The 27,132-nt window shown below is 43.4% G+C and overlaps 1 protein-coding gene across 7 annotated transcripts in view; it reads left to right on the forward strand.

The window, feature by feature from the left end:
* Positions 1–27,132, forward strand: part of ARHGEF28 (Rho guanine nucleotide exchange factor 28) — a 320,275-nt gene that overhangs the window by 158,874 nt on the left and 134,269 nt on the right. For 4 of the 7 annotated variants that reach the window (XM_065905708.1, XM_065905711.1, XM_065905707.1 and 1 more), the window contains 3 exons: positions 2,068–2,140; positions 14,837–14,889; positions 15,444–15,504. In XM_065905708.1, coding sequence (XP_065761780.1) covers positions 2,068–2,140; positions 14,837–14,889; positions 15,444–15,504 — 187 coding nt within the window. The other 3 variants (XM_065905712.1, XM_065905709.1, XM_065905715.1) reach the window with 3 other exon arrangements.

The following is a 27,132-nucleotide window of genomic DNA, read 5'->3' on the forward strand; positions in this document are numbered from 1 at the left end:
TAGTGATCATCATATAGGTTGTCCCCACTAAAGTTTTACAATTTAGGTTAACATGTGAAATTATATGTAGTGTAATGAAATATTTATTAAATCTTAGGCGTCTAAAAGTCTATTTTTATGTAATAGCTATAGACTGTGACTTTGCTTTGAGAGACGCATTTGTTCTCGAGGCAGCTTCCGTGTCTGGGTTCAGGCATCACTCAGTTATCTGCAGCCTTCTAGCACGACGACAACAAAACCTGCTGCAGAATCCTGAGCTCGCTCGACAGGATACAGACCTGTGCAGGTGATGGTCATCCCATTCAGAAGCAATCCTTGTCCTGAGTTGTAACAGATTCATGTTATTACGTGATATTATAGCTGACACTGGTAGACTGATCATTTGTAATAAATATTAAATACTGAAAATGGCAGGTTTGTGTTAAATATCCAAAGTGTGAAGGTAGTTGTTAGGAAATTAAATAGTAGGCAGAATATTAGCTCTATCTTTAATCATGTTTTTGTTCTTTCCACATAACAAAGTTTTTAATGTTAATCAAATGCTGATTATTTAGTTTTAGACCTTGGCTAAAATGAATGTATAAGATGGCTGGGAAATGTAAGTGTTCTGAAGTTGTAACCAAAATTACTCGCAAGAATAAAAATTAAGTTTTAATACACCCCATTTAAAAAAGTATTTCCTTATTTTGTAATAAGAAACCAGCATTGCCTGATGTCATTTTTGCATAGACTTGCCAGTTGCCTTTGAGACTAGGGTTTGGAGGTTAAGGATGACCTCCAGGTAAACACATGGAGTCAGTGGCTGTCTTTGGCCTTGAACCCGTGTGGTCAGTCCTCTTTCAACCCAAGGTACTCATCCTGTCAGGTTTCCCCGGTGGCCCAGACGGTAAGGAATCTGGCTGCAATGCAGGAGTCCTGGGTCCAGTTGGAAGGGTCCCCTGAAGAAGGGGATGGCTATTCACTCCAGTATTTATGCCTGGATAATCCTATGGACAGAGGAGCCTGGCGGGCTACATTCCATGGGGTTGTAAACAGCAGGACACGATTTAGCAATTAATGCTTTCCCTCATCCTGTCATCTCCTTGGTTCTTCCTCAGACATACCTGCCCTGGTCCATCCTTTCATTCCATCATGGGCCCTAAAAGAGTGAGTAGTGTGTCCTGGGAGTCAGGCTAGGGACAGGTAATAGCCACAGAGGCTGGGTGGCTGGGGACTGCTTGTTCCCTGCCTCTTTGTGATTTGGTCAATTATGTATATTTTCCTGTTCTTTTTGCTCTGGCCGCCGGATGTTCTGACATAGTCATGAGCAAGCCCGTGATGCACTGAGCTGAAAAACATGCCCGCGGCGGAGGGTGGGGAGGTGGTTTAGGGGTCTCTGTCAGCTGGAGGGTTGCCTGCCCCAGTTCGCCCGTGTATTTGTTTTGGAACATGTGCTGATGCAGGCTTGGATAGTTTTTGACACATCAACACATAATTCTGTCTCTTCACATTTTCATTGACTATGTGGAATCCATCTGAAAAGGAAGCACAGAGGGCTGTAAGGGTAACCTGATTCTATCCACGGCTCAGGACCCCGTCTCGGCCAGGCAGAGCCTGATGCTGCCTGCGCCCATCCTGGGTCCTCCTTGTATCAGCGGCCCTCTCTGTATGAGAGTCTCCCCCCGCTCTCCAGGCCCCGAGCCCCGTGTCTTAGGGTGTGGATGGGAGTCTAGGCAGGCAGATGCGTAAGACAGCAGCTCCTCTTACTGATTTCAGGCTTTGCTCTTCTCCGTCCCTCTTTTGGTTCATATCTCATGCTCCTGAGAACCTTCTGGTGTTGTGATCCGGGGAAGCAGTGAGAACCACTGGCGGAGACAGTTTTGGCCCTCGTCTCGGGTTCCTTCCACCATCTCTAGCGTCATGCGGGCTGCTGTTTCATGTTCCCCGACACCCCATCTGCCCTCACCTCCCCTTGCTTTGCCTCTGGCTGTTTCACCTCCCAGATCCTGGATTGTGATCTGCATCTCTTGCTGCATATCTGAAGCTTCAAACGGCTTTCACTGATTTTTTTTTTCCTGCCTTTCTTAGGCTCTTGAAGAGCAAGAAACCACGTCAGAGGAGAAACCAGATATGCCCTCCACTGCTGCAGAAACTGAAGAAGGTATGCATGCTCCTTCCCCACCTGGGGAGCTCAGAAAGTACTCAGGATTCGTTAGTCAACTGGGAGTTGAAGTGTGTGGAGAAGGAGAGCAGGAGCCGATGGACTCGGAGGCAAGAGTGGGGTGCTCTGGGGCAGCAGGGCCCAGAGTTCCTCCAGCAGCGCTGATCAAAGGTACTGTGTGTTTTCACTTTTTATTCAGTCAGCATGTACTGGTTTCCTCCCACAGTGCTCGGGGACCTCTCCCGACACGCAGAGGGCGTTCCCCTCACTACCGAGGTCAGTCTGTTCCCTCCCGCCCTCCGTCACTCTCCTGTTCTCCAGCTCACTCCACCACTGTGGAGCCTCTGCTCTGCGCTGGGCGAGTGGGTCCTCAGGATGGAGCTTGTGAGGGTGTTCTGATTGTCGTGGGGTGTGGGGAGCTCCGCCGATGTGTAGAGGTGAGTGGTGAGGGGTGCTGAGTGTCTTCGGGGTACAGGCGGCTCCGCCCAGCCCAGGTTGTTCTGCACAGTGGTTCACATTGCTGATGATGCTTCAGAGGCTGAATGTCCAAATCTGCTCGAGGTGGGTGTCCACAGCAAGAGGTGTGTGTTTAAAAACACATCCTCACTATCCTGTTCCACGTCATAACGGGGAGTCGTGTTGACGGCACACTTGCATGTAACATCCAGCTTGTTTGTAGGAGTATGATACTTTCTTGTTTTCTCCAACTTGGCACCTTATTAGGGCATGTGATCTCTACTTCAAGTTAGGCTCTTTCCCCTTTAACACATACAAGTAGATCTGATCTGTTGGCAAGTCCTAGTGACAAGTCCAGTTTAAAAAAAATCTTTTTTAAGTTATGAAAGTATGATAACCCATTTACAGGAGACTTGGAACATACAGAATAAGGTTGCATATGGTTCCGTTATATATTACAATTATTTTTTAAGTAGATAAATTAAGATTTTTAGTTGGAGTTTCAATATCAAACTCTCAAAAATTAATAGAATGACTATACAGAGAAGTAGAAGTATATAGCAGACCTGAAAAGCACTATGAACCAATTCAACATAATTAAGATGTATACAATTTTCACGCAATAGTAGGATACAAATTCTATTCAAATTCCTGGAGACTGTAAACTCAGAGACACTGGAACATATCCAGGGACATAAAACAAGGTGCAAAAATTTCATGGTCTAGAGGTATTGAAATAATATAGAGTCTATTCTCTTATCACTGTGGAATTATGTTGGAAATCAACATCAAAAGATATCTGTAAATAATCCACATATTTTCAAGTGTAATGTGACATTTACGAAGAGAGATCTTTGACTTAGACATTGAAAGACTCAGTAAAGTTAGAATGAGAAAAACACAGAAAGTGATTGCAGAGAAAGCATTTAAATGAGACGTTAGTATCAAAAGAGAAATTATTATTAAAGATATTTTAAAGAAAATCCCATGTATTTGGAAATTAAATGTCCACTTTTAAATGATGGGTGTATCTAAGAAGCCGTAACAGGGAACATTAGAAAATATTTGTAATAGAATAAAAATGAAAAGAGTGTATCAGAATTTGTTGCATGCAGCTGAAGCTGCTTAATGCAGTTAAATAGAGTCTTGAATAATGTATGAAAACAAATAACGGGCACTAGCATAAAATTTTGTGAAATTTGAATAAAATCTGTACTTTACTTAATAAAATACAGATAACTTCCTGGGTTTTTTTTTTTTTTTCAGTGTAGTACTTTTTCATATTCTCAGAATTGGATTAGAAGTTTCAAGCCTTATTCACACTTTTTAAAAATCACTAAGATAATAAATTTTCTAGACTTTTAGCAGTAATACTAGATGCCAAATGCATGGAACTATATCAAAGTTTTGAGTGAATATAAATTAGAAATCTAGTGTTCCTATTTAGTCAAACAAGAGGAATCAAAATGTCATAATTTTTCTAGCTAGGCAAAAATTTATAAATTTCCTAAAATATACATTATATTATACATACTGTATACACATATGTATACAAAAGCTTTTCTACTACTTTTGATAAAGGCTTGAGAAAGAGCAACAACAACAACAAAAAGAGAAATTGGGAAACATGATGAAATGGGAGCATTGAATATTAAATAGAAAAGTGAAGCAAACTAAATAAAAGTAAGCGATCGTCATATAGTCTAGTTGTTTTTAAACATGGCTGCTCATTAGAAAGACATCTAGAGTTTTGGAGAAAAACAACAATATTTAGGCATATGTATTTTTCAAGAAATTCCAAGGTAATTCTATTATGTGTCTGAATTTAAAAAGTGATTACAGGTCTCTGTATTAAATGGTAGTTTTAGTGATATAGAATTCTGTTATTTTCTGTTGACCAATCATGATACAATGATATCACGTAATAGTTACATAATCACAATAGTAGAAGATGTTTTTGCTCTTTTATATTTTTACTATTTAAAGAAGTTATACTTTTACTATTTAAAAAAGAATAGTAGAAGATGGGGTTGACAATTTGGAACTGGCACGGAAAAACAAGCTGTCCTGGCACATTATAAGTGCTTCAGGTGTCATAGGCAAATAATACTGAGAGAACTTTGTACAGTGTGATGGTGGAGTAGCCAGGGAAAGCTTCTTGGTGGAGGTGACCCCAATGCTGTGATCTAATAGAGGGAAGGGAATTCTAGACAATAGGAATATGCTCAGTACAGAGTCCTGAACCAGATAGTGCATTGGGGAAAATGCAGGTCACTTTTTGGCCCTGGAGTATAGGGGTGTGTGTGTGTGTGTGTGTGTGTGTGTGTGTGTGTGTGTGTGTGTGTGTGTGTGTGTGTGTGTGTGTGTGTGTGTGTGTGTGTGTGTGTGTGTGTGTGTGTGTGTGTGTGTGTGTGTGTGTGTGTGTGAGAGAGAGAGAGAGAAATGCAGGCTTGTACACAAGGCAAGGAATCAGAATTCCACCCTGACAGCTCTGGTATCTGTTTTAAGCAATAGTTCAGGTTGTTATTTAGGAAGCTCACTCTTCGAGACTGTGGAGAATGAGTAAGAGGGGCCGGGGGCTGCCACACAGAATGCGGAAGAGGGTCTGCACCAGAGCAGTGTGAGGAGATTGGAGATGGAGGGATGGAGGGGGACTGTCCTGAAGGTGTAGGACGTCAGGTGGGTGTCAGTGGTGAGGGAGAAGGGTGATTCTTCCATTCTTGGTGTGTCGCTGAGTAGGATAGGCCTTAAGAAGCAGGATCATGACAAAATAAGTACTCAGTTTTAGACAAGTTGAATTTGGTGGCCCCAGGGTCAGCCATATTAATATACCTGGCTGCCAGTTGGACTGAAATCACTCAATCAATAAGCAAAAGAATTTGGATAGAAACACAAGTTCTCTAATGCCCAATAATTAATGTGTATGTTTTATAGACCTTATAGACAACGCTTGGATGTTTATACCCTTGGAAGACATGTTAGAAACTGTGTACACATTTCGGCAGAGGGCAGTATTTAGCTAAAATGAAAACATCCAATTTGTTTTTGTTCATTCAAAAGCCTGCAGGCGACTCAACTGGAAGAACAAAACCTTTTGAGTGTAGGAGCTTGATTCCCCCCCACCACTTTAAGCCCCCAAAGTAAACTTTCCCTTTGAGATATCGTAGAAGAGTCTTAATAGATCATGTTTTTCTACTCCTCTTGGGGTATAGGGGGATGTTTTAAGTGTGTATCTGTAGCTACCATTGATTAAAAGACAATAATAGCTTTAATTTGGAAATATACTTGTTCCCTATTACTGTGATAAATGTTTTTATTACTGTCTCTGAATCAATTATGTTTCCATAATTTCATGATTGTAATTGTTCTCCCAGAATGATGAGATGTTATTCCAAATGAAATAAATGGCCAAAAGGTCACCTCATTTTCACTATGCTTGGACGAATAAGCTAATTATTAGTGTCTATCGATCCACCAACTGACTCTGTTTTGTCTCTTGCCACCTTTGTCCTTATTTGATCTCCTATTCTAGTAGTTCCTAAGGAGCGTTGTACAGAACACCAACCTTGGAAAATGCTCTGAAGAATAAGAATTCTTTGCCCAAACAAGTAGAGATGCCATACATGAAACCCCTCTGGTGGAAATGTGTGTCAGGTGCTCAGTTGTGTCCAACTCTTTGCAACTTTGCAAGTCAAGGATACATTTAATGTTTTGTGGGTTCTAGTAAGTCTCGCAGTCGAGAAACCTGTGTTTCTTATTTAACCCAGCAGTTCTCTAACTTGATAATGGGAGAATCCCCTTTCCTTCGTTCTCAACATCTTATGAAAATGATCTGTGGAAGGTGCTTTGGGAGTGTTGCTGTTCATCTCTCCCGATTTCTGCCCCTTCTCAAGCTTATTATGTCCTCTCTTTTCACTGTCATGTGGATTCTCTCCATCTCTTAGTATGTAATTCTCACACCGAGAAGGGGCTTGGGAGGCATTTTTAGAACTACTCATGGTCATCTTGAATGCTGAGTTCACACAGCCCACTGTACTTTTTGATATTTGGGAAGCTCTTACCTGCCTAGATTCTATGGGGCCATAAAACACAACCATCGCAATACCACTGACCACTATATGAATCCATTTTCTTCTATTATTTTGCCATTTTAAAAAGCCCTGTGTAATTGTGTGTCTCGAATTTTATGTGACTGGTCTTTTACATTGTCTTCTTACCACAGATTATCTTGCACATTCTTTTTAACAAGGAAATAGGGAGTTGGGCTTGGAACCTGGATGCCAGACACCAAGGGAGAGGGAGAAATTGTCTCCTTCAGGGCCGAGGTGGCAGTTTCAGCCAGCTCAGAGGGGCTTCCCCCTCGCTGTCTCATGCGGAAGGCAGAGGGGCCGGGGGTCCACATGCAAGACCCGATCTAGGCAGGCAGACACGAACCCTGCACGCCCATTGACTTACTGTTCAGTAAGCCTCTGTTGAGGGCTCCACTCTGCCGGGCACTCATTACGGGTGATGAAGCAGTTCCCCAACAAGACAAAGAGGGAAAAACCTTCCTCTCAAGGAGTGCGCTTTCTCTGACTTCCTCTCGCGTCTCTCTGGAGGGACAGGCACTGCTCGAGGTGCTGGCTGTGCTGCTGGGAGCTGAGCCAAGTTTGCACACTCGCAGAGCACACCTCTCCGTGGCCCTGGAGAGGGCCATTTTTGGGAGTCAGGCATCACATTGTGCACACACGGAGGCAGTAGCTGAGAGAGGTCACGTAGCTCGTATGAGGTGACGCGGCTTGCCCGGCAGTCAGAACTCAGGTGGGTACGTTCTTACCGTCATGCCGTAGACACCCAGCACCCTTGTCACAGAACGTTTATGTGCTTAGACTTCGGACTGCTGCTCCAGAGTCCTCTCCAGCTTTTGTACAGTGGAAAAGTGCAAAACTGGAAGCCTTGCCTAGAAGTGAGCTGTCTTCCACATGACCGACCTGTCTGCTATGAGGAGGGGTTGCGACCCACACGCAGAGACATGTCTGATGACACGCCAGCAATGAGCAGCCTCTGCTCAAAACCTCGGCTCTGCCGTGAGCTGGCTGCTCAGCAGGCTGCAAGTGACTCCGCTGTGTTTCCTTTTGTGGAAGATGGGGCGCGGGTGTCATTTCATACTTCCTTCAAAATAAGGTGCAAGTGGGAAAATACAGGCGGGGCACCTTGACCGGTATCTAACCAGATGCTTGGCCAACGCCATCTCGAGATGCGTGTGAGCTCGTGTGCGGCTGCAGCGCACTTGGTGGGGAGTGGTGATCACGTGCGTTGCGATATCAGGACGTGGCTCTTTGTGTCACAGTGACCAGGTGAGTGGATTTTTCGCTTGAACGTCCTTTAGACGGGGGTGCAGCTCATCTCTGTGCTCTGAGTGCAGTGGGAAGAGGGTGTTGTGTGGTGGAGTCTCCTTGTTTCTAAAAAGGTTTTATCAAAGTATAGTTGGTTTACAATGTTGTGTTTGTTTCAGGTGGATAGTCAAGTGAGTTAGTTATGCATGTACATACGTCCACCCGGTCATAGAGTCTTTTCCCATATAGGCCGTTACAGAGCATTGAGTAGGGTTCCCTGTGCTATGCAGTATGTTCTTATTAATGATCTATTTTATATACAGAAGTATGTATATGTCAGTCCCAGTCTTCCAGTTTATCCCTCCCCTTCTACTCCCTATAGCCAGAAGTCTGTTTTCTACATCTGTAACTATATTTCTATCTTGTAGATAGATTCATTTGTACCACCTTTTTTCTTTTATATTTCACATAGGAGCCAAATCATTTGATCGATTCTCCTTATTTGAACCTCTCCTGTGAAATATTATTGGGAAAACCAAGAGGTGTTTTATCCGTGCAGAATTTCCTTTCCAAGATTTTTTGTTTTAAATGCTGTGGCTTTGTGTATCTTTTTAGAACTGTTGAATATGGTTCCAGTGTCTTGTCAAGATACAGATCCTTTAACCAGGATGGCTAGAGCCTGAGGTGCTGGGGCTTTAGGATAGACCTTATGAAGGCTGGTCTGCAGGGGTGATTACTCAGCTGGGAACACAGCTCTTATCTTAACCCCATTGTGAAATGTCCATCCAAGGGCTTGATCAGCATTGTTTACCTTGAAGTCGGGCGCTTGGGCATTTACAAGACAATTACCAATCATACCCAGAGAATGTACTTCGCAACCCCAGGAAGTCATCTGTGTTTCTTTCATTTGACAGAGAGCTCAGCCTTCTGTTTCTTTCAGTATCTGCCTTTGCCAGTCTGCTTTCCCCCCCTGCCCCCGGAAAAGAATCTTTTTCATCATTAGAAGTGCAAGGATTAGAATAAGATACCAAGCTGATATAATGTCCATTTTGTGTATTATTACAATAGTATTAGTATTTTCTCAGACACATAAAAATTCACTATCTTGCCTCCCCCAGTTCATCATAGAATTAAAGAATCCTAGTTTGAGCTGGGAAGAATCTTGGATTTCTCAGAACTCATCTGGGTACAGCCAGTTTTGCCCGCTCTGCTCTAGCTAGGTCAGATTAGCAGGAGTAGGGGAGGATACGCATTTACTAAGCATGTTAAGTGAGGAGTCTGATATGGTTGAAATAAGCTCGTTGAAGGTATAGTTTTGGAGTTCTTTTTTTTTTTTTTTCTCTTTTTCTGAATTGAAATATAATCCAAGTGTGACGTCTTAGGGACATAACAGTATTCCTAAGAGAAATTTGAATCCTGTTTATGTTGTTGAAAGATGACTTTGCCTCATTTTATTCAAGCAGTTGAGTAAATCAGGAAAATTATGCCCTAACCTCAATTTGAAATACAGTGACTTAGAGCTTCTGCTTAGTTGATACTTGCAACCAAATTTGGGGGCTGAGGATATCTTTTTTTTTTTAGCCCCATGACTTAATTTTTGACTGATTGAGATTTTATGTGGCTGGGGGTGGGAGAGAATACTCACTGGAGATGTAAATATATATATATATATTATAAAAACATATTAAACATAGAACTATCATATGACCCAGCGATGACACTCCTAGATATATACTCAAGAGAAATGAAAACATAGATCTCCTTAAACTTGTACACAGATGTTCAAAGTGGCATTATTCATAACTGCCCAAAAAGTGGAAACAGTCCAAAAAAGTCCATCAGCTGAGAAATGGATACACCAAAATGTGATCTCTCTATACAGTGGAGATAGATAGTAGTTGGTAGTAAAAAGGGATGAGGTGCTGACACATTATGACTTGAATGGACCTTGGCAACACGCTTTGTGAAAGAAGCCAGTTACAAAAGACCACATATTGTATAATTCCATTATGTCAAATATCCAAAGTGGCATCCGTTAAGACAGAAAGTAGTTAGTGGTTACTGAGGGCTGGGGTGGAAGTGCTGGTGTCCGGGGAGAATTGAGTAGTGAGAGTTAATGGATCTGGGGTTTCTTGTTGGAGTGATGAAAATGTTCTGAAACTGGTTGTGGTGAGGATTGCACACCTCTGAGTATATTAAAAATCATTGAATTGTATACTTTAAATGGATGAGTAGTATGGTATTGAATTATACCTTAAAGCTGTTACATATATACACACACACACACATATATATATACACACACATATATGCACACATTATATACACACACAAATACAAATATACAATTACAAATATATATGTGTATGTGCGAAGAGACTAAGCCATTAATGGTGGTTTTATAGGTTGTTTTTCTTAGTCCCTTTCAAGTTTTCTTAATTACTTTTGTGGCTCAAAAAAGTGTTACAAATAATTTAAATAAAAAAACCCAGTATGTGTTTTTTTTTTAAAAAAGATGTTTTAATTTATTACTGAAAGAATGCAGAGTAGAAATAGAAAAATTACATCATAAAAGATGATGTTCCAGAGTTGTCTGAGGTCTTCTCTTGTCCTGACATCCGCTCCGTGACTGCTGGTCCTGGGGCAGGGTGGGAACCTGGTTGAGCGTTGGGGTTGGTGCATCGGCATGAGTGTTGGAGCTCATGGACTAACAGGGCTCATGCTGCTGTTTCTGTGGATAAGCGCCTCATTGTTTCTTCTAGTCTGTATTTATACTGGGAAGGCCAAGTGATAGTTCTTACTAGTATTCCTAATAAATAAAAAAAATTATAGTTCCTTCAGTGAAAAAGGTCTCATGGAGATACTGAAACAAAGGTCAGAGTGTCATGACAACCTCTGAGTTGAGAGTGGCAGGTGTCACAGATATTTTCAAATTTTTTCCCTTTGCCATTGTAATTCTCTAGTAGTTGTGAATCAGACATGCACACTAGGATAAAACATTAAGGTGATTCATGGAAGTGAAGTTGCTAGTGAAACTCCAGTGTATAACTGGAGAGGAAAGTGTGGCTTGGGCCTTGCGGAGCTGGAGGAGCGGGGGGAAGCCAGGGGAAAGGCACTATCTGTCTCATCAACCTGGCAGTTCAGAAGTTGTGACAAAATAATGCTAGTATTGAAAGTGTTTGGATTAGTAATTTTAAAAAGTGAACAACTTTCCCTTCCTTGTCCCTAATGATCTACTCTGTCTCATCAGTTATTTTGGGCCATTGGATCCTAATCAAGGAGAGAAGCACTTGTTCAGCACGTGTAACATGGAAGGTACCCTGCTTGGTCCCGGAGATGCAGGTGTTGGACTTAAATTGATTGGATTCAGTCTTCCTAGAGCTTATAGTCTTTTGGGAGAAGAGGATTCATTCAAAGACTGTGAACTGCACCCTTTTTGGGCATTGGTGGGGCAGGAGAGCAAGCTGAGAGCATGACTCTTGTTTTCCTTTGTGCTTTTGACGCTGCCCTGCATGGGGACTTAATTGTAGAGACTGGGGACTTAATTGTAGAGAGTTGAACCTGAGGTAGGAGTGAATCTGCAGTAGTTGTCTGGCTGCCTCTGATCCAGGTTCTTTTTGCCTGTTCCTGGGGGAGGGGTCAGACAGCGCAGCAAATTGTAGTTGAATACTGAGCAGCCTGTACTTTTGATGTAAGCTTTCTCTTTGCTTAGGTCTAACCTCTGTGGTCCCATCTCTCAAAAGGTGACAGTATGGTTTGTGCACAGAATTGAGATCTATTAGGCTAATCTGTTTCTTGACAAGACACTGGTATTAATCTTACAGCTACTCCACCCTGTGTTGAAAACCCTGTTTGCTGGTGCAGTGTCCCTGGTGAACATGAATATTAGAGATTACTTCTTGTTCCATTATAGTTCGGCAATAAAGACCATGTTTATGATGTTTGGTAAGTCTGATTTAGGAGGGGGTGATCTTTACTTCTGGGTGGGCCTTGAAGGCAAGATTAATAGGCCTTTAAAACAGAATAGCTTGGGTTTACTGATATCGTTATCCGCTGAAGGTTGCTATAGCAATGAGTAGTTTGATTGCACTCTGCAATTGGTGGTGCAATGGCTGAGTGTAAAAGGATCCTAGGCATTTAGCAGAAACTCTGCTGGAGCAATTAAACTCCAGTGGAAGGAGTGCCAAATTCTTTAAAACCTCTAAGATATAGTTCTATATCATCCTAGATTAGTTAAAGATGCATTATTGTCACAAGTATTTTTAATGGTTTTGAGATAAAGGCTTTATAGCTTTGAAAGTTGTTTTTAAAATGATGAAGTACACATTTTATGAAGACATCTGCTTTAACATGATTTGTACTATTTGCTTGAATATTGAGCAGAATTGATTTAGACTGTAAGGAAAATGTAGGCTTGTGAAGATCAGCCTTTTGAGAGGGGCAGGGAGATGGAATCCAAACATACCACCGGGGTGGACTCGGAACAGAATACCAGGTGAACACATTCTTTGTTGTTGCAGGTGGATTACCTGACATAGAGATTTCTTCATCAGCAACCCTGAATAAAATGTGTGTTATTCTTCTGAATCAGTGCTGTGGGTGCAGAATTCTTTCGAGATGCAGAATTCTTATCATTTAAGAGTATGTGGTCTAAAATGGCTCTAAAGGAATATCCAGCGATGGGCAATAAAAACGTCTGTGGTCCTCTTGCTGTCAATGCAGATGTGTCTGTGAAACTTTAGTTCTAGTTACCCTTTTTTTTTTTTTTTTAAACATCTTGGTGGGTATTCCCTGAATTTTTAGAGTTTGGCCTATATATATTTCAAAACAGAAGACTTGCTGCTCTCATATGGTAAGCACTATAGTAGATGCTTCACATCCGTTTTCTGCGTCTGTGCAGTAGGATGAAAACTTTCTCCTAACATGGTGTTTTGGACTTTGGTGAAGTCTCATTTTGACATTCCCGGCAGAGGCCCTGTTGTTCTGCAGATGGTACTCTGCTGCCACCTGGAGGCCTTGTTTGGGATGTGCATGTAAAGGTGGGCTGGGATGCTGGACAACAAAAGCTGGAGGTCAATGGTCATGACTACATGAAATTGAAGCTATTGTCCTTTCATTTTTCATCACAGAGGCTAATGTACAGTATGAATTCAAGAGCAATATATTCTGTGTGCGTGTGTTAGTCACTCAGTTGTGTCCGACTCTTTGCGATCCCATGGACTGTAGCCCGCCAGGCTAGTCTATCCATGGGGATTCTCCAGCCAAGAATACTGAAGTGGATTTCCATGCCCTCCTCCTTCAGGGCATCTTCCCAACCCAGGGATTGAACCTATGTCTCCCGCATTGCAGGTGGATTCTTTACCATCTGAGCCACCAAGGAAGCCCAAGAATACTGGCGTGGGTAGCCTAACCCTTCTCCAGGGAATCTTCCTGACCCAGGAATTGGACCAGGGTCTCCTGCATTGCAGGCAGATTCTTTACCAGCTGAGCTACCAGGGAAGCCCCAATATACTGTGAAAAGTGAAAGTTGCTCAGTTGTGTTCCACTGTTTATGACCCCATGGACTATACAGTCCATGGAATGCTCCAGGCCAGAATACTGGAGTGGGTAGCCTTTCCCTTCTCCAGGGGATCTTCCCAACCCAGGGATCGAACCCAGGTCTCCTGCATTGCAGACAGCTTCTTTACCAGCTGAGATACTGGGGAAACCCCAATATACTATGGTGGAGTGCAAATATCTTATTAACTTGCTTAATGTAAAGCAAGTTCAAGGTTTTCGTTACGCAGATTTAAAAAACCACGTCATGACTTTGTGTTTGTTGACTTCTCTGCTCCATCCTTGCCTTTTAAGATTCGTCCTGGAAAGCCACCTTAGACTTTTTCTAAGCAGAAACGTGGATGAGAACCGTAATTGTTGCCAGGCAGGAAGAAGAGCCTGAATGAATCTCCTCGGAGGTGTGAGACCTCTGTGCCTTACCGTAACAGGAGTGGCGTAGAGTAGGGAATGCCTAGTTAATGCACCTGTCGGGAGCACCAGGGGCTCCCCAGACCGGGCATCCTGCAGGGCCCGGGGGCAGAGAAGCTGAGGGTCCAGAGGAGGGCCTGGGCCAGCGTCGCTGTACAGACGCAGGTCCTGGTCAGTCTCCACCCCATGCCCTGTCAGCAGTGCCCGGCTCTTCTGTTTTCCTCAGGCCAAGCCTGCTCTCATGCTTGTCTCAACCACAGTGGCTCTTGTTTACGGGGAACTGAGCACCAATCAGTCAAGACAGAGAAAAATACGCCTGAAGTGGCCTTCCTGCTCATCCCAGCACACCATGAGCGCTGATGCCTCCGGGAAAGCCTTCCGCGGAGCCTGGGCCCCCGGCTGCCTGGGGCTGCTGAGGCGGATCCGGGCACTGGGCGAGGTCCCAGCCCAAGGGCCGTGCCGACGTTTAGGGCTGTTCTTGACTTTAAACCATGGGCAGGGAAAGGCTGAACCTCGTCTAGAACGAGCTAGGCTCGTTGGTGTTACTGGAGGAAAGAGAGGTGCGGGGCTTCCTCAGGTGGATACGAGTCATGTCAGAACGGTGCTGTGTGGAGGAAGCTTCGTCAGCGCGCGGCCTCCTTCTGGGTTGGGGGGTTTGTTTGTTTAGCGGCCGTCTTCTTCCTCAGGATTTCCTGTGAGAGCTCCTGGGCTTGTTTACATCTTGGTCCATACAAACAATATCGGAGCATGGGCTGTCGGGTCATACTCCGCTCTGCGGAATTTTTTAAGAAGCCAAATCTAAAACCTAGTTCCACACAGACAGCTCTGAGCGAATCATTTATATTTGTCATCTAGTTTCTCTTCCATCTGCCTTTTTTTTTTCTTCTTCTTCTTCTTCTTTTTTTTTTTTTTAAAGGAAGTTCCTATCAGTGGATCCTGATGAGAATTATTCTTTTTGCAGAGATTAAGAATTCGGGGTGCAGCAGATCATCACCTAGGGAGGAGGATGTAAAGGTAATGGTTCTCTGCCTGTTTTCACCTTGGTGCTTCTCTCTGGAGTTGAAGTGGAAGTGCAGATCTGGTGCTAAAAACCCAAAGCGAGAAAGCCTCAGGGATATGTCCCGAGACATGTTGAGAATACCTTGAATTATTTCCTCTATCAAATTTTCGATCTCTACCCTTGATGACTAAACCTAGCGGTCTTTCTGGGTTGTATATGCATCTTGTCTATGCAAGATAATTGAATACATTTTCTAAAACTTTGTACCTGAAGATGGTATCTATAGTTGTTTCCCAACAATGTGTCTTCAGAAATGAACCTGGGAGCTATTTCCTGAATATAAAATAGTCTGTGGATGACTTTTAGGCATGCTTCAGCTTGGTACAGATCCTTTGCTTACTTCTGGCTCTTACTATTAAGTACAGACTCGTTTTTCTGTTTACATATGGTGACATGTGTAGCATGTCTTTCCTAATGTTTTCTTAGGTTGCTTTTTCATTTACAAAAATAAACAGTGTTAGCAAGTAAGTGACTTGTAAAAAAACTGACCTGACTTTGTCTTTTTCAGCGTGTGAAAAGCCCGGTGGTTCCACTGAGTGAAGATGAGGACCAGGACAGGCTAGATTTGGGTATGTTCCGACAGATGGCTTCCTCTGGCATTCATAGAGGGGTATCACAGACACGGGCATGCAGGCGACAAGAAGGTCTATTTAGAAATAAAATCTTCCTTTCTGGGAGCCAGGTCTGTTTCTTGAAATGCATTTGAGTGTCCATTTACAGTCTAAAAAACAAATCAAAACAAAGGAAGGAATCCAAGCTTTTACTGGACGGTTTTACTCTGAGCACGTGCTGGCTTGGAGCTGGTCGTGTGTTACCCTGTCATCCCTATGAGGTAGGTACTCCCAGCTTCTATGTGTAGCTGATTTGACGGAGGCCACTGTAAAGAGTAAACAGGGGAATTGAGACTCATTGCTTCATCTGCCTGGCCTCAGAATCCCCGGGTTTACCTCTGTCCCACTTTGATTCCTGGTGAGGACCGCTTGGAACTGAGTCTGTGGGATCTTTCCCCCTGGCCTCAGGAAAAGACCAGATGCTCACCCTGGGGCATGGATCTGATGTGGGTGTCGTTTCAAAGGAAGCAGACACTCTCTTGCCAAGAGGAAGCTATTTCTTCCTGTGGCCGTGGGAATTCCCATCCGCTCACAGGCATCATAACTCAGCACTCTCCGAGGGGTATCTCCCCACATCTCTCCCTCGAGTCTTTGTTAATTGTTCAGGGCTCATCAGGGCTGCATTCTGACCTTTGAGTTAGAGCCTCATGAAGCTGTTGGGGGTTTGAGGATATTCACAGGCGGGGCCATCCGCTGATGCCTCATTTGGGTCTCTGAGAAGTGGGAAGCAGAGAATCAAGAAATTTCTCAATCAGTTTCCTCAGGCTCAGCGAGGCTGAAGCAGCTCGGACACCTGGAAAGTGCCAGGGCAGAACAGCCTTAGGAGCTGCAGGGGTCTGGTGGTCAGGGAAAAGCAGGACACCTCCCTGGGTGAGAGCCAGGGTGGGTGGGCCTGCGGAGTGGAGCGGCGCGGGGGGCTCCCTGGGCAGTGTTTTCTCACCTGGCAGGCACAGGAAGAGCAGAGCAGAGCAAATCAGGGAAATAAAGCTGGGCAAGGGGGAAGCACCCTGCGTGCCAGTTGGCTGTGCCGCAAGCAGAGGTGGTTTCTGGATCTCCTTGCATGAGGTGCCGCTGGAACTTGAACAGAAACGAGACCATCCCAGGCACTGCGCACACCTTTGCTATTTACGGTCTGTGAGGTGTGTCTGTGCTAAGTTGTTTCAGCCGTGTCTGACTCTTTGTGACCCTGTGGATGGTAGCCCGCCTGGCTCCTCTGTCCATGGGGCTCTCTAGGCAAGAATACTGGAGTGGGTTGCCATGCCCTCCTCCAGGGGATCTTCCCAACCCAGGGACTGCACCCGTGTCTCTTGTGTCTCCTGCGTTGGCATGCGAGTTCTTTACCCCTAGCGCCACCTGGGAAGCTATGTAAGGTAAGAGGATAAGAGGAGTACTTTGCTTCCAGAAGAGGGGGAGAAGGAGAAGAAGGGAAAGCAGGCTTGTCCACGTGGATGACTGTCGTGGGCCGCTGGAGCCCAGAGTCTGGCCGCTGCTCCTGTGTGCCGGGTGTCTCCTCTCCAGATTGCATCATGCTTCCAGGAATGTTCGCTCTGAAGAATGTTTACCAAGACAAACTGCGGGTGGGGGAGGAGTGTTGGCTGTTAAAAGGATTGAGTAGCAGGATTATTTTAATTTTAGGCTCTAAGCATTCACTGTCTTCTCAAACTGGTCTCCTTACTGGGTAGGAAGGCGCATGTTACAGAAACTGTAATAACCTGATCGCATCGAAGTTTTCGTCAGTAACATCATTGTGTCTGAGGAGGGATGTGACGAAGAATTTGAGGGAGATGAGCCTGTGAGACTTTATTCTCGGTCATTTACGAGGAGGTCTCTGTGTGGTTGTCCTGTGTGGCTTGTCTCTTGGCTTTGTTGTTCATCGAAACTTGGTGGGTTAAAAAAATTACCTTATACGAAGAACGTAATACATTTTAAAAGAACCTTCTGAACAGACTCACAGACTTAGAGAATGAACTTATGGCTCCTGAGGGGATAGGAAGGGGAAAGGCTGGGGGGAAGGGGTAGTTAGGGAGCTGGAGATCAACATGAACACACCGCTCTGTTTAAAATGGGTAACAAACAAGGACCTAGTGTAGAGCACAAGAGAACTCCGCTCAATGTTCTGTGGCAGCCTGGATGGGAGGGGAGTTTGGGGAAGGATGGATACATGTATATGTTTGGCTGAGTCACTCTGCTGTTCACCAGAAGTTATCCAACACTGTTAATCATCTATACGTCAATATAAAATAAAAAAAATAAAATAAAAGAACCTTTGAGACAGAAGAGGGCAGCAAGCAGTGAGCAAGAGTCAGGTGGTAAGCTGCTGTCTGGAACCAGAAACGGCTTTTTCCCGGGCCGCTTCCAAACTGTTTTACTTTGTATGTAAAGCTGATATTGTGCTTAGCCTCTAAGGAAGGACTGATTGCTGTGGGGTTGAGGTGCATTTCTTTGCTGCCTTGTATTATTCAAAGCAGTGTGACGTGAGTTTAGTGTGATCTCGTCAATGATGTCAGTGCTGTTCCAGTGGAAATTTCTGTGACGATGGACTCGTTCTGTATTTGCACTGTTCTGATCCAGCCAGTGGCCACGTATGTCTGTATAGCATGTGATGCGTGAGCAGTGTGACTGAGGAACTGCCTTGGAACTATGTAACTCTTGCACTGGATGGGGAAGATCCAGAATACAAAGTTTCCTTTGTATTGTTGTTGGTGCATCAGAGCATCGACAGCCGCCTCGACATTAGTTTATACGCTGAAGATGACTACTCATGGGGGGAATAATGTCTCCGGTGGGTAGTAGGTGGTAACTCCATCCCAGCCAGCGCCCCTGAGCTGCGTCAGCAGTGAGTCATGGTACTGAGATGACATTTACGGTGAGTGCAGACGTGAGGGCCCCGCTGTCTGTGGATATTGTGCAGGCTTGGCCTTTTGCTCAGAGGGGAGAGTGTGAGTTGGGGCCAGGGTCTGATTGATGTGCTGCGGTTGTGAAGAGTGGGACTCCTTGGCATATGGCGCCTTCACACTCTGCGCAGGTGGGGTGCAGGAGAGCGCAAAGCATTTGGAGCAAAAGAAAGAAGAAGGTAGATGAAATGGGTCCATATGGAAATTAAAAAGGAACAAAGGGTCTGTTTGGCTTGAGGATACAAGGCTAAATGTGATGAGGAAATCGAAGCTTAACAGTGGGCAGCTGTGAGTGTCGTGCCAAGGAGAAGGGATGTGAACATCGAGCAGGAAGCGTGGACCTCCTTGGGAAGTACAGTGGGGAGGGTGAACTTCCGCTGCCTTGTTGGAAACCCAGCTACAAACAAAGATGCATTAGACCAGCTCTGGATTGGCAAAGCTGGAAACGGCTTGGTTAGTTGTTTGTTGTAGTTTAAAAGCAAATTTTACTTTTAAAAGGTTGAATCTGAAAAAATAAAAACATGTGCCTGGTAAGAAACTAAGATTTCCGGTTAAAAATTAAGTTCATGACTGAGCACTGTGAACCAAGAATGCCAGTGTCTCAGGTGAATTATGGATCCCCGGAAGGTGACACTCCTCTCTCAGCAAGTGATAGTCCAGTGTGAGTGAGCTTGTATGTGACAGCTCAGATTTGAAGCTGATTTTCCTGCAGTCATTTATCAGCTCAGATTGGTCACACAGTTCAGTTCACTTTGGTCGCTCAGTCGCGTCTGACCACTTGCAACCCCATGGACTGCAGCAGGCCAGGCTTCCCTGTCCATCACCAACTCCCAGAGCTTGCTAAACTCATATCCATCCAACCATCTCATCCTCTGTCGTGCTCTTCTCCTCCTGCCTTCAATCTGTTTACTTTGGACTAAAGAAAATTTGTTGACGTTTACTAAAGCTGTAGTTATGTGAACATTTGGATTGAAAAAATGAAGGACTGGTAAAACTGACATGTTAAGACAAGAGCTCTGTGAGCATGCTTAACTTTCCCCATGGGGGCAGGTCGTAGGGAGGTGGGGTCACTAGGGGACGTGGTAATGAAATTGACCGGTGTCATCTTTCTGCCTGGGGAGCCCTGGTACCTGAAGCTCTGGGTGTGAAGCAAGTCCTTATCTGCTCTTTGGCAAGTGGAGAGTGAGCCTGATGCAAATGCTTGGGATTTTAAGCATGATATTGTGCTAAATGGGGCTTTCCTGATGGCTCAGACGGTAAAGAATCTGTCAGCAATGTGGGAGATCTAGGTGGTTTGATCCCTGGGTCGGAAAGATCCCCTAGAGAAGAGAATGGCTACCCACTCCAGTATCCTTGCCTGGAGAATTCCATGACAGAGGAGCCTGACGGGCTGCAGTCCATGGGGTTACAAAGAATCGGACACGACTGAGTGACTAATACACACACATTGTGCTAAATAAGCCTTTCAGAAGAAATAATTTTGTCTTTTGTAATTACAGAGGTAATAACTGCTCACAGTAGAAAACATTGAAGTTTTAGAAAGAATAGAAAACAAGAAAAACATTCCTATTGTTCTGCCACTCCCAAAGCAGCTACTGTAAAATTTTGGTATGTGTACTACCAGTATTTCCCCTATGCATCTGTTTTTTTACGTAGTTGCGATCGTGTAAGCAATAGAATTGTGTGTCCTGCTTTATTCATGTTAGATTATATGACATATATAAAGCTCCATGTTAGAAGGTAGCTGAAAATAATGCTGTACATTTTTTCTACTAAAAATGTGGATTACTTTTGTAAGAAGAAAGAGACGATGTCATAGATTCTCCTTGTAAGTGTTTGAAAGTGTTAGTTGCTCAGTCGTGTCTGACTCTTTTGCAAACCCATGGACTACGCCCACCAGGTTCCTCTGTCCATGGAATTCTCCAGGCAGGAGTACTGGAGTGGGTAGCCATTCTCTTCTCCAGGGGAATCTTCCGGACCTAGGGACTGTCGCTGCGTCTTTTGCACTGAAAGCAGATTCTTTACTGTCTGAGCCACCGTAAATGTTTATTGGCTAGGAAAAAAAAAAAAAAGAAAGACTCAAACTCTCCCTTTTATAATATAATTGTTGATTTTACAGAGTGGTCCACTTGTCAGTACATGCTAGAGGCTCAAATCCCAGTTATTTGTTAATACCCTGGGTCACTTCTTTGCTGTTATTGTTTGTTGAAAGTGAAGTGAAAGTGTTAGTCACTCAGTTATGTCTGACTCTTTGTGACCCCATGAACTGTAACCCACCAGGCTCCTCTGTCCATGGAATTTTCCAGGCAAGAATACTGGAGTGGATTGTCATTTCCTTCTCCAGGGGATCTTCCCGACCCAGGGGTTGAACCCAGGTCTCCTGTATTGCAAGCAGATTCTTTACTGTCTGAGCCACTGGGAATCTTCTGTGTAATATGAGAAAACCTCTCAGTGGGTATTGGGACTGGCAGGTGGGCACTGGGAAGAAGCTGAGCCAGAGCTGGATGTGGAAGGCACCCTGACTTGATGCCAAAAGAACTTATCCAGATGAGTTGGGAAGAGGGGGCACAAACAGAAACCAACAATAGGAAATGAGGTGTTTCAGGGTGCGCAGCCCAGCCAACAGACAGGACAGAGGAAGATGGAGCACCCGCACAAAAAGCTTAGGAAAACATCACCAAAGGGTAACTGGAAGAAAATGATTGGAAGATGCAAAGAATAGTCCCTCTTGAACGAAATGTCAGGGGCTGTACAAACTCTTTATCTGAGACCTGCATTTGTGCATGTATCTGGGAGAGTCCAGGCCCATGGATTTAGGTGGTGAGCTGGGTGGAGACAGTGCAGTCAATAGTACTAGTCTGGCAAATCACTAATCAGTTGAACTAATTAGGTTAGTCTTTTCTTCTTATACTAAGTGAAAGTTTGTAAATGGAATTGAGGCTACTAAGTGATAAAAGCTTATAAAGAGCAATTTTAACTTGTTTGGAAATATCTCAAAACTTTATCTTCAGAAACAAGACCTAAAATGTGGAATCTTAATATCTAGGACTCATGTCATTGGACGCTGGCCCTCTCTTGTTGTTCAGTTGCTCAGTTGTGTCCAACTTTTTGCCACCTCAAGGACTGCAGCATGCCAGGTTTCCCTGTCCTTCACTATCTCCCTGAGTTTGCTCAAACTCATGTCAGTTGAGTCAGTGGACTTCAGCATCAGTCCTTCCAGTGAACATTCAGTCCTTTAGGATGGACTGGTTTGATCTCCTTGCTGTCCAAGGGACTCTCAAGAGCCTTCTCCAGCACCACAGTTTGAAAACATGAATTCTTAGTGCTCAGCCTTCTTTATGGTCCAGCTCTCACATCCATACATGACTACTGGAAAACCATAGCTTTGCTTTGTTGGCAAAATGATGTCTCTGCTTTTTAACACACTGTCTAAGTTTGTTATAGCTTTTCTTCCAAGGAGCAGCATCTTTTTAATTTCATGGTTGCATTCACAATGATTTTGGAGCCCAAGAAAATAAAATCTGTCACTGTCTTTTAGCTGTTGTTATTTAGTAACACATGTATCTATGTTGAGATCTCAAAACTGTTGCGTGAAATGTGGAAGAAAAGGAAAAAAAGGGAGAGAGGATAACCTTAGCAAAACCATTAGCCTTCTGAAAAATAGTTTTAAGCCTAATTTCTGGCAGGTTTCTATACCCCAGGCTATAAGAATTTTGGGTAGATTCCTTCTTTTCTCCATTTAATTCTTTTCATTTCTTTTTGCATGGGGGGGTGTCATCTTTCTACCACAAACCAAAGCTTACCAGTGTTTTGGTTTGAAATAAAGGAGCTGGGACTGGAGAAATATCCCGAGATGACCACTGGAATGCAAAGTTATTTGTAAAAATTCAGATTTGAATTTTATTCCTTTTGTTCACTTCAATGAAAATTTCTTCTTGCAGTTGTTGAGGTTTTAAAAATTGGTTTTGGTAGAAGAAATTGCCGACTTATTGGAATTGTGCTGAGTGTTATAAACTGAGGTTGGCTCTCTTATCACGAGTGTTCTGCCTTCTGTACTTGTGGTTTCATTGTTTGAATAAAATTCTCCTTGTGGAATGCAAATAAAGCACTTTTCTTTAAATTAGACAATGGGAATATTTATTGACAGACTTTTATCCCATAAGTTAAAAGAGAACTTTGGGATTATCAGGTCAATTAATACTACAGAGTAGGAAGAGTAAAGGAACTAAAAAGCCTTACTGTAGGTGTAATGTCTTCATGTGATGGTCTTATAATTTAACAGAGTTGCATAGTTGCTTTTTTTTTTTTTTTTAATAAGCGCAGAGTCTAGGAAGCTGTCTGATCCAATGATAGGTCTAATAATGTTCTGCATATTTTTTGCTCACAACTATGTGTTTAAAAACATAAAGCAAAATGAAAGTGAGTTAAGATTAGGCGTTGCTAGCTAATCTAAGCACTGTCTTATCTGAACTCTCTCTGCCCACTGGAATTACCTTGGGGCTTTAACAAACAGTCCTGGAGCCCTGGTCCCGCCCGCAGAGAGGTCTGACTTAATTGGCCTGAAGTGCAACCTGTGTTTCAGGAGTTCTAAAAGCTCCCTTAGCTGATTCTCAGATACAGCCAAGATTAAGAACCATGACAAAGCTCCTTGAGTGAGCCTTGCTCTGCTGAAATCACTCCTGACTTACTGGATTTTCTGTATTTTTGAAATTGGAGATGTGTGGTTCTACTTTGATTTCAATTGTTTACAAAAGCAGTTAATGGGAGCCCATTTCTATTAGGTTTGCAGGCTTTGAATGATTATCACTGTCAATATCATTGTAGATCTAAGGGAAAGGTAAAAAATAAAAAATACATTGAAAAAGTTACCTAACTGGTTGAACCGAAATGAAATGATTAAGCCTTTAAAGATTCTTTTTAAACATTAAGAAGGAATCAAGTGGTTGTATCTGCTGTCCTGTTCCTTTGTTGGACTTAGGACAGATTGGAATGGAGGGAGTGGGGAGCTGTTTACGGTGATGTCATGAGGGCATTGCAAGGAGGCCTGATGTTTGGCAGTGGTACCAACCTAGCTGTTGTTGTTTAGTTGTTAAGTCATGTCTGACTCTTTACGACCCCATGGACTGAAGCCCGCCAGGCTCCTCTATCCATGGGATTTTCCAGGCAAAAATACTGGAGTGGGTTGTCATTTCCTTCTCCAGGGGATCTTCCTGACCCAGGGATTGAGCCCACATCTCCTGCATTGGTAGGCATTGGCAGGTGGATTCTTCACCACTGAGCCACCAGGGAAACCTAGTTGTAGTGTATTCTAAATGGCCTTTTTCTTTCATCTCACAAGCTAACTTAATTTCTGAAATGTAATCAAGGAGAGGAAAAAAATGGCAGTTCTTTCTCTGAAACCTAAACTTTTTCATTCTCCAGAATGAGATTCTCAACTCTAAGTAAACCAGCTTAGTGAATAATTCCATAGCTTCTATCCCTAAAGATGCTATTTTGACTAAATCAAACAATTATAAATTTCAAATAAGCATAAAATCTTAAGGGAACTATAACTACCTTATAAAACATGAACCAAATGAAAGATATGAAATACATTCTGGAAGTGGTATTTGTAAATGCTTCATATGGAAAGTTAAATTTCTACTTAGAGATTTTGTCCCCTTTTCTTTGCCTGAGACACTTCAGAATACCTGCGTGTACAGACACTTATGAAAGAATTGCCCATACAGAGGAAACCTTGAGTTTTGGGCTTGATGGCAGTGCCAGTGTGTTTACATGAGTTCAGGCTTGCTGAGTGTGTGTGTACATGCTGAGTCGTTTCAGTCGTGTCCAACTCTGTGCGACCCTGTAGTCTACAGCCCGCCAGACTCCTCTATCCATGGGATTCTCCAGGCGAGAATACTGGAATGGGTTGCCATGCCCTTCTCCAGGGGACCTTCCTGCCCAGGGATTGAACCTCCATCTCCCGCATCAGCAGATGAGTTCTTTACCACTATCGCCGCCAGGGAAGCCCCCAGGCTTGCTGAAGACCCAGTGGTTAATGCCTTGGAAGGGACTTAAGGGCAGTTAGGATTCTAGTTAACTTTCATTGCCAGTGGTACAAACTCTAACAATTTATGGGACAATTTGCTATAACTCTCAGTGTGCCTAATTTGGAAGACATTTTCATGAAACATGGTCTCTTCAGCACGAGTAAGAAATCCAACAGAACTTATTCTTCCCCATTCGAGATTCTGCTGAAGAACATGTGTAGCGGGAAGAAGTGATGCAACCAGCTGTTCAATGGAAGATCCAGTGGAAAATAGTCTGTTGTTCCTTCATGATATTTAAAGTAACAAGCAGAAAAACAGAGTAAATAATGAAATTAAAGGTGTCTAGAATTTTAAGGCAAATTTTGAGTAAGCAAGCTGGGCTTCATCCAGGTTCTTGAGATTTATGTGCCATTAGGTTTCTGCTGATCTCAGTGAGGTGGACTTACCCGCCCCACCAGTGCCCAGGGAGGGCTTCTCACTGGGGCTAACTCTTGGGAGCATATTAACCCCCCAAATCACACTGTTTCTGAGAAGTTAACATTACTTTCCGCAGATAATCTTTTCATGTCTAACTAGTTTCCTCAGGGTTGCACGGTAATGTCATGTAAGAACTTAAGTAAAGGGGAATAGAGTTTTATTCTATGTATCTGAGCAAGCAGTGCAGACTTTCTTTTAGCATAAATTCCACAAATATTAAATGAACATAGATTCTGTACTCTTTGCCCCCATTGTTTAAAACATTTTAAAATTTTATTCTGTGGAACAGTTTTAGATTTATAGTAAAGCTGCAAAGGTGGTTCAGAGAGTTCCCATATCCCCAACCCGCTAGATCCTCCTTGCTGTTGTTCAGTCATTAAGTCGTGTCTGACTCTTTGTGACCCCGTGGACTACAGCACGCCAGGCTACCCTGTCCTCCCCTCTCTCCCAGAGTTTGCTCAGGTTCGTGTCCATTGAGTCGGTGATGCTATCTAACTGTCTCATCCCCTGCTGCCCTCTTCTCCTTTTGCCTGAAGTCCTTCCCAGCATCAAGGTCCAGGTCTTTCCCAGTGAAATCCCCCTACTCGCCCTTATTATTTAACATCATATATTATTATCATGGTACATTTTTTAGAATTAATGAGCCAACTTTGATACATAATTACTGACCAAAGTCCATCCTTTATTTAGACCTTCTTAGTTTTTATCTTAGTTTCCATTTTGCTGCCCCAGGATATCATATTACATTTAGTTGTTGTGTTTCCTTAGGTTCCCTTTGGCTGTGAGAGTTTCTCAGATTTGTTTTTTATGATCTTGACAGTTTTGAGGTATACTGGTCAGGTATTCTATAAAATGTCCTTCAATTGGTAATCCCTATCCTTTAACTGGGGTCATGGGTTTGGGGAGGAAAACCACCGCGGTAAAGTGCCTTTTCCATCACATTGTATCAGTGGTATAGAATATCAGCACAGACCCATCACTGCTGATGGTGACCTTGATTACCTGGTGGGGCTGGTATTTGCCAGGTTCCTCCACTGTAACGCTCCTCTTCCCTCCTCCTCTTCCCGTAGTGTGTTCTTTGGAAGGAAGTCACGATGTCCAGGATTGAGTATTTCTCTGTATGCTTCCCTGTGGGCAGAGTACCACCTATACTATTCACAGTTCTTCTCCACGGGAGATGTGAATCCTTCTGCTTATTTATTCAAGCATTTATGTCAGGATGAATTCATGGACATTTGTTGTAAACTTGGGGTGGTGACCTAGTACTACATTGTTCAGAGTGTTTTAGCTTTGGCAATGGGGGGCTCTTTCAGTTGATGTCTATGTGCTTTCTACATATTCCTGTCATTGTGGGGGTTTTTTTTGGTTTGTTTTTATGGTATTGAACATATCCTTTATGATACTATAATGGTGGATACATAACATGATATTTGTCAAAGCCCATAGAAATTTATGGCACCCAGAGTAAGCTTCAATGTATACAAATTTAAAAATTAGGAGCTTGGAGGATCCTGTGATGGAATATAGAATGTAGCAAAGCAGTCTAATTTTATTAAAAATTTTTGGAATGACCTTATTATAGAGGATGGGAGTGGGATGCAGACCTCAGTCACTGTGGAAATGAGTAGTCTGTAAGAATAAAGGCAAAAGGAACTGTACATAAGGTCTCTCTTCTTGGTTATAAAGTTATTTCCCGTAGGGATATAGGTTAACATTTCTGATACTGGAAATAACTAAGTCAGTGGATTATGGAGAGTAGGTATCAGGTTTTTCGCAATTGATGTGGGAGTTTAGAAACAAGCACGGGGAAGAGGCCAGAGTGACCCACGTGGTAATGAATTAAGGATGTTGACATCAGTATGTCCTCATGATTAGTTAAAATAAATACACTTGGTTCTCTACGGAAATGTTTGGGGGTGTATACCTAGGTTAAGTGTTCGTCTCTCAGTTGTGTCCAACTTTCTGCGATCCCATGGACTGTAGCCCACCAGGCTCCTCTGTCCATGGAATTCTTGAGGCAAGAATACTGGAGTGAGTTGCCATTTCCTACTTCAGGGGAGTTTCCCGACCCAGGGATCAAACCCAGGTCTTCTGCATTCCAGGCGGATTCTTTATTGACTGAGCCGCCAGGGAAGCTCACAGTTGGGTTAGGACACGCATGTTTCGTTGCTCTGTCAGTTGAG

Source organism: Muntiacus reevesi, chromosome 14 (assembly GCF_963930625.1).
Source record: "Muntiacus reevesi chromosome 14, mMunRee1.1, whole genome shotgun sequence".
NCBI lineage: Eukaryota > Metazoa > Chordata > Mammalia > Artiodactyla > Cervidae > Muntiacus > Muntiacus reevesi.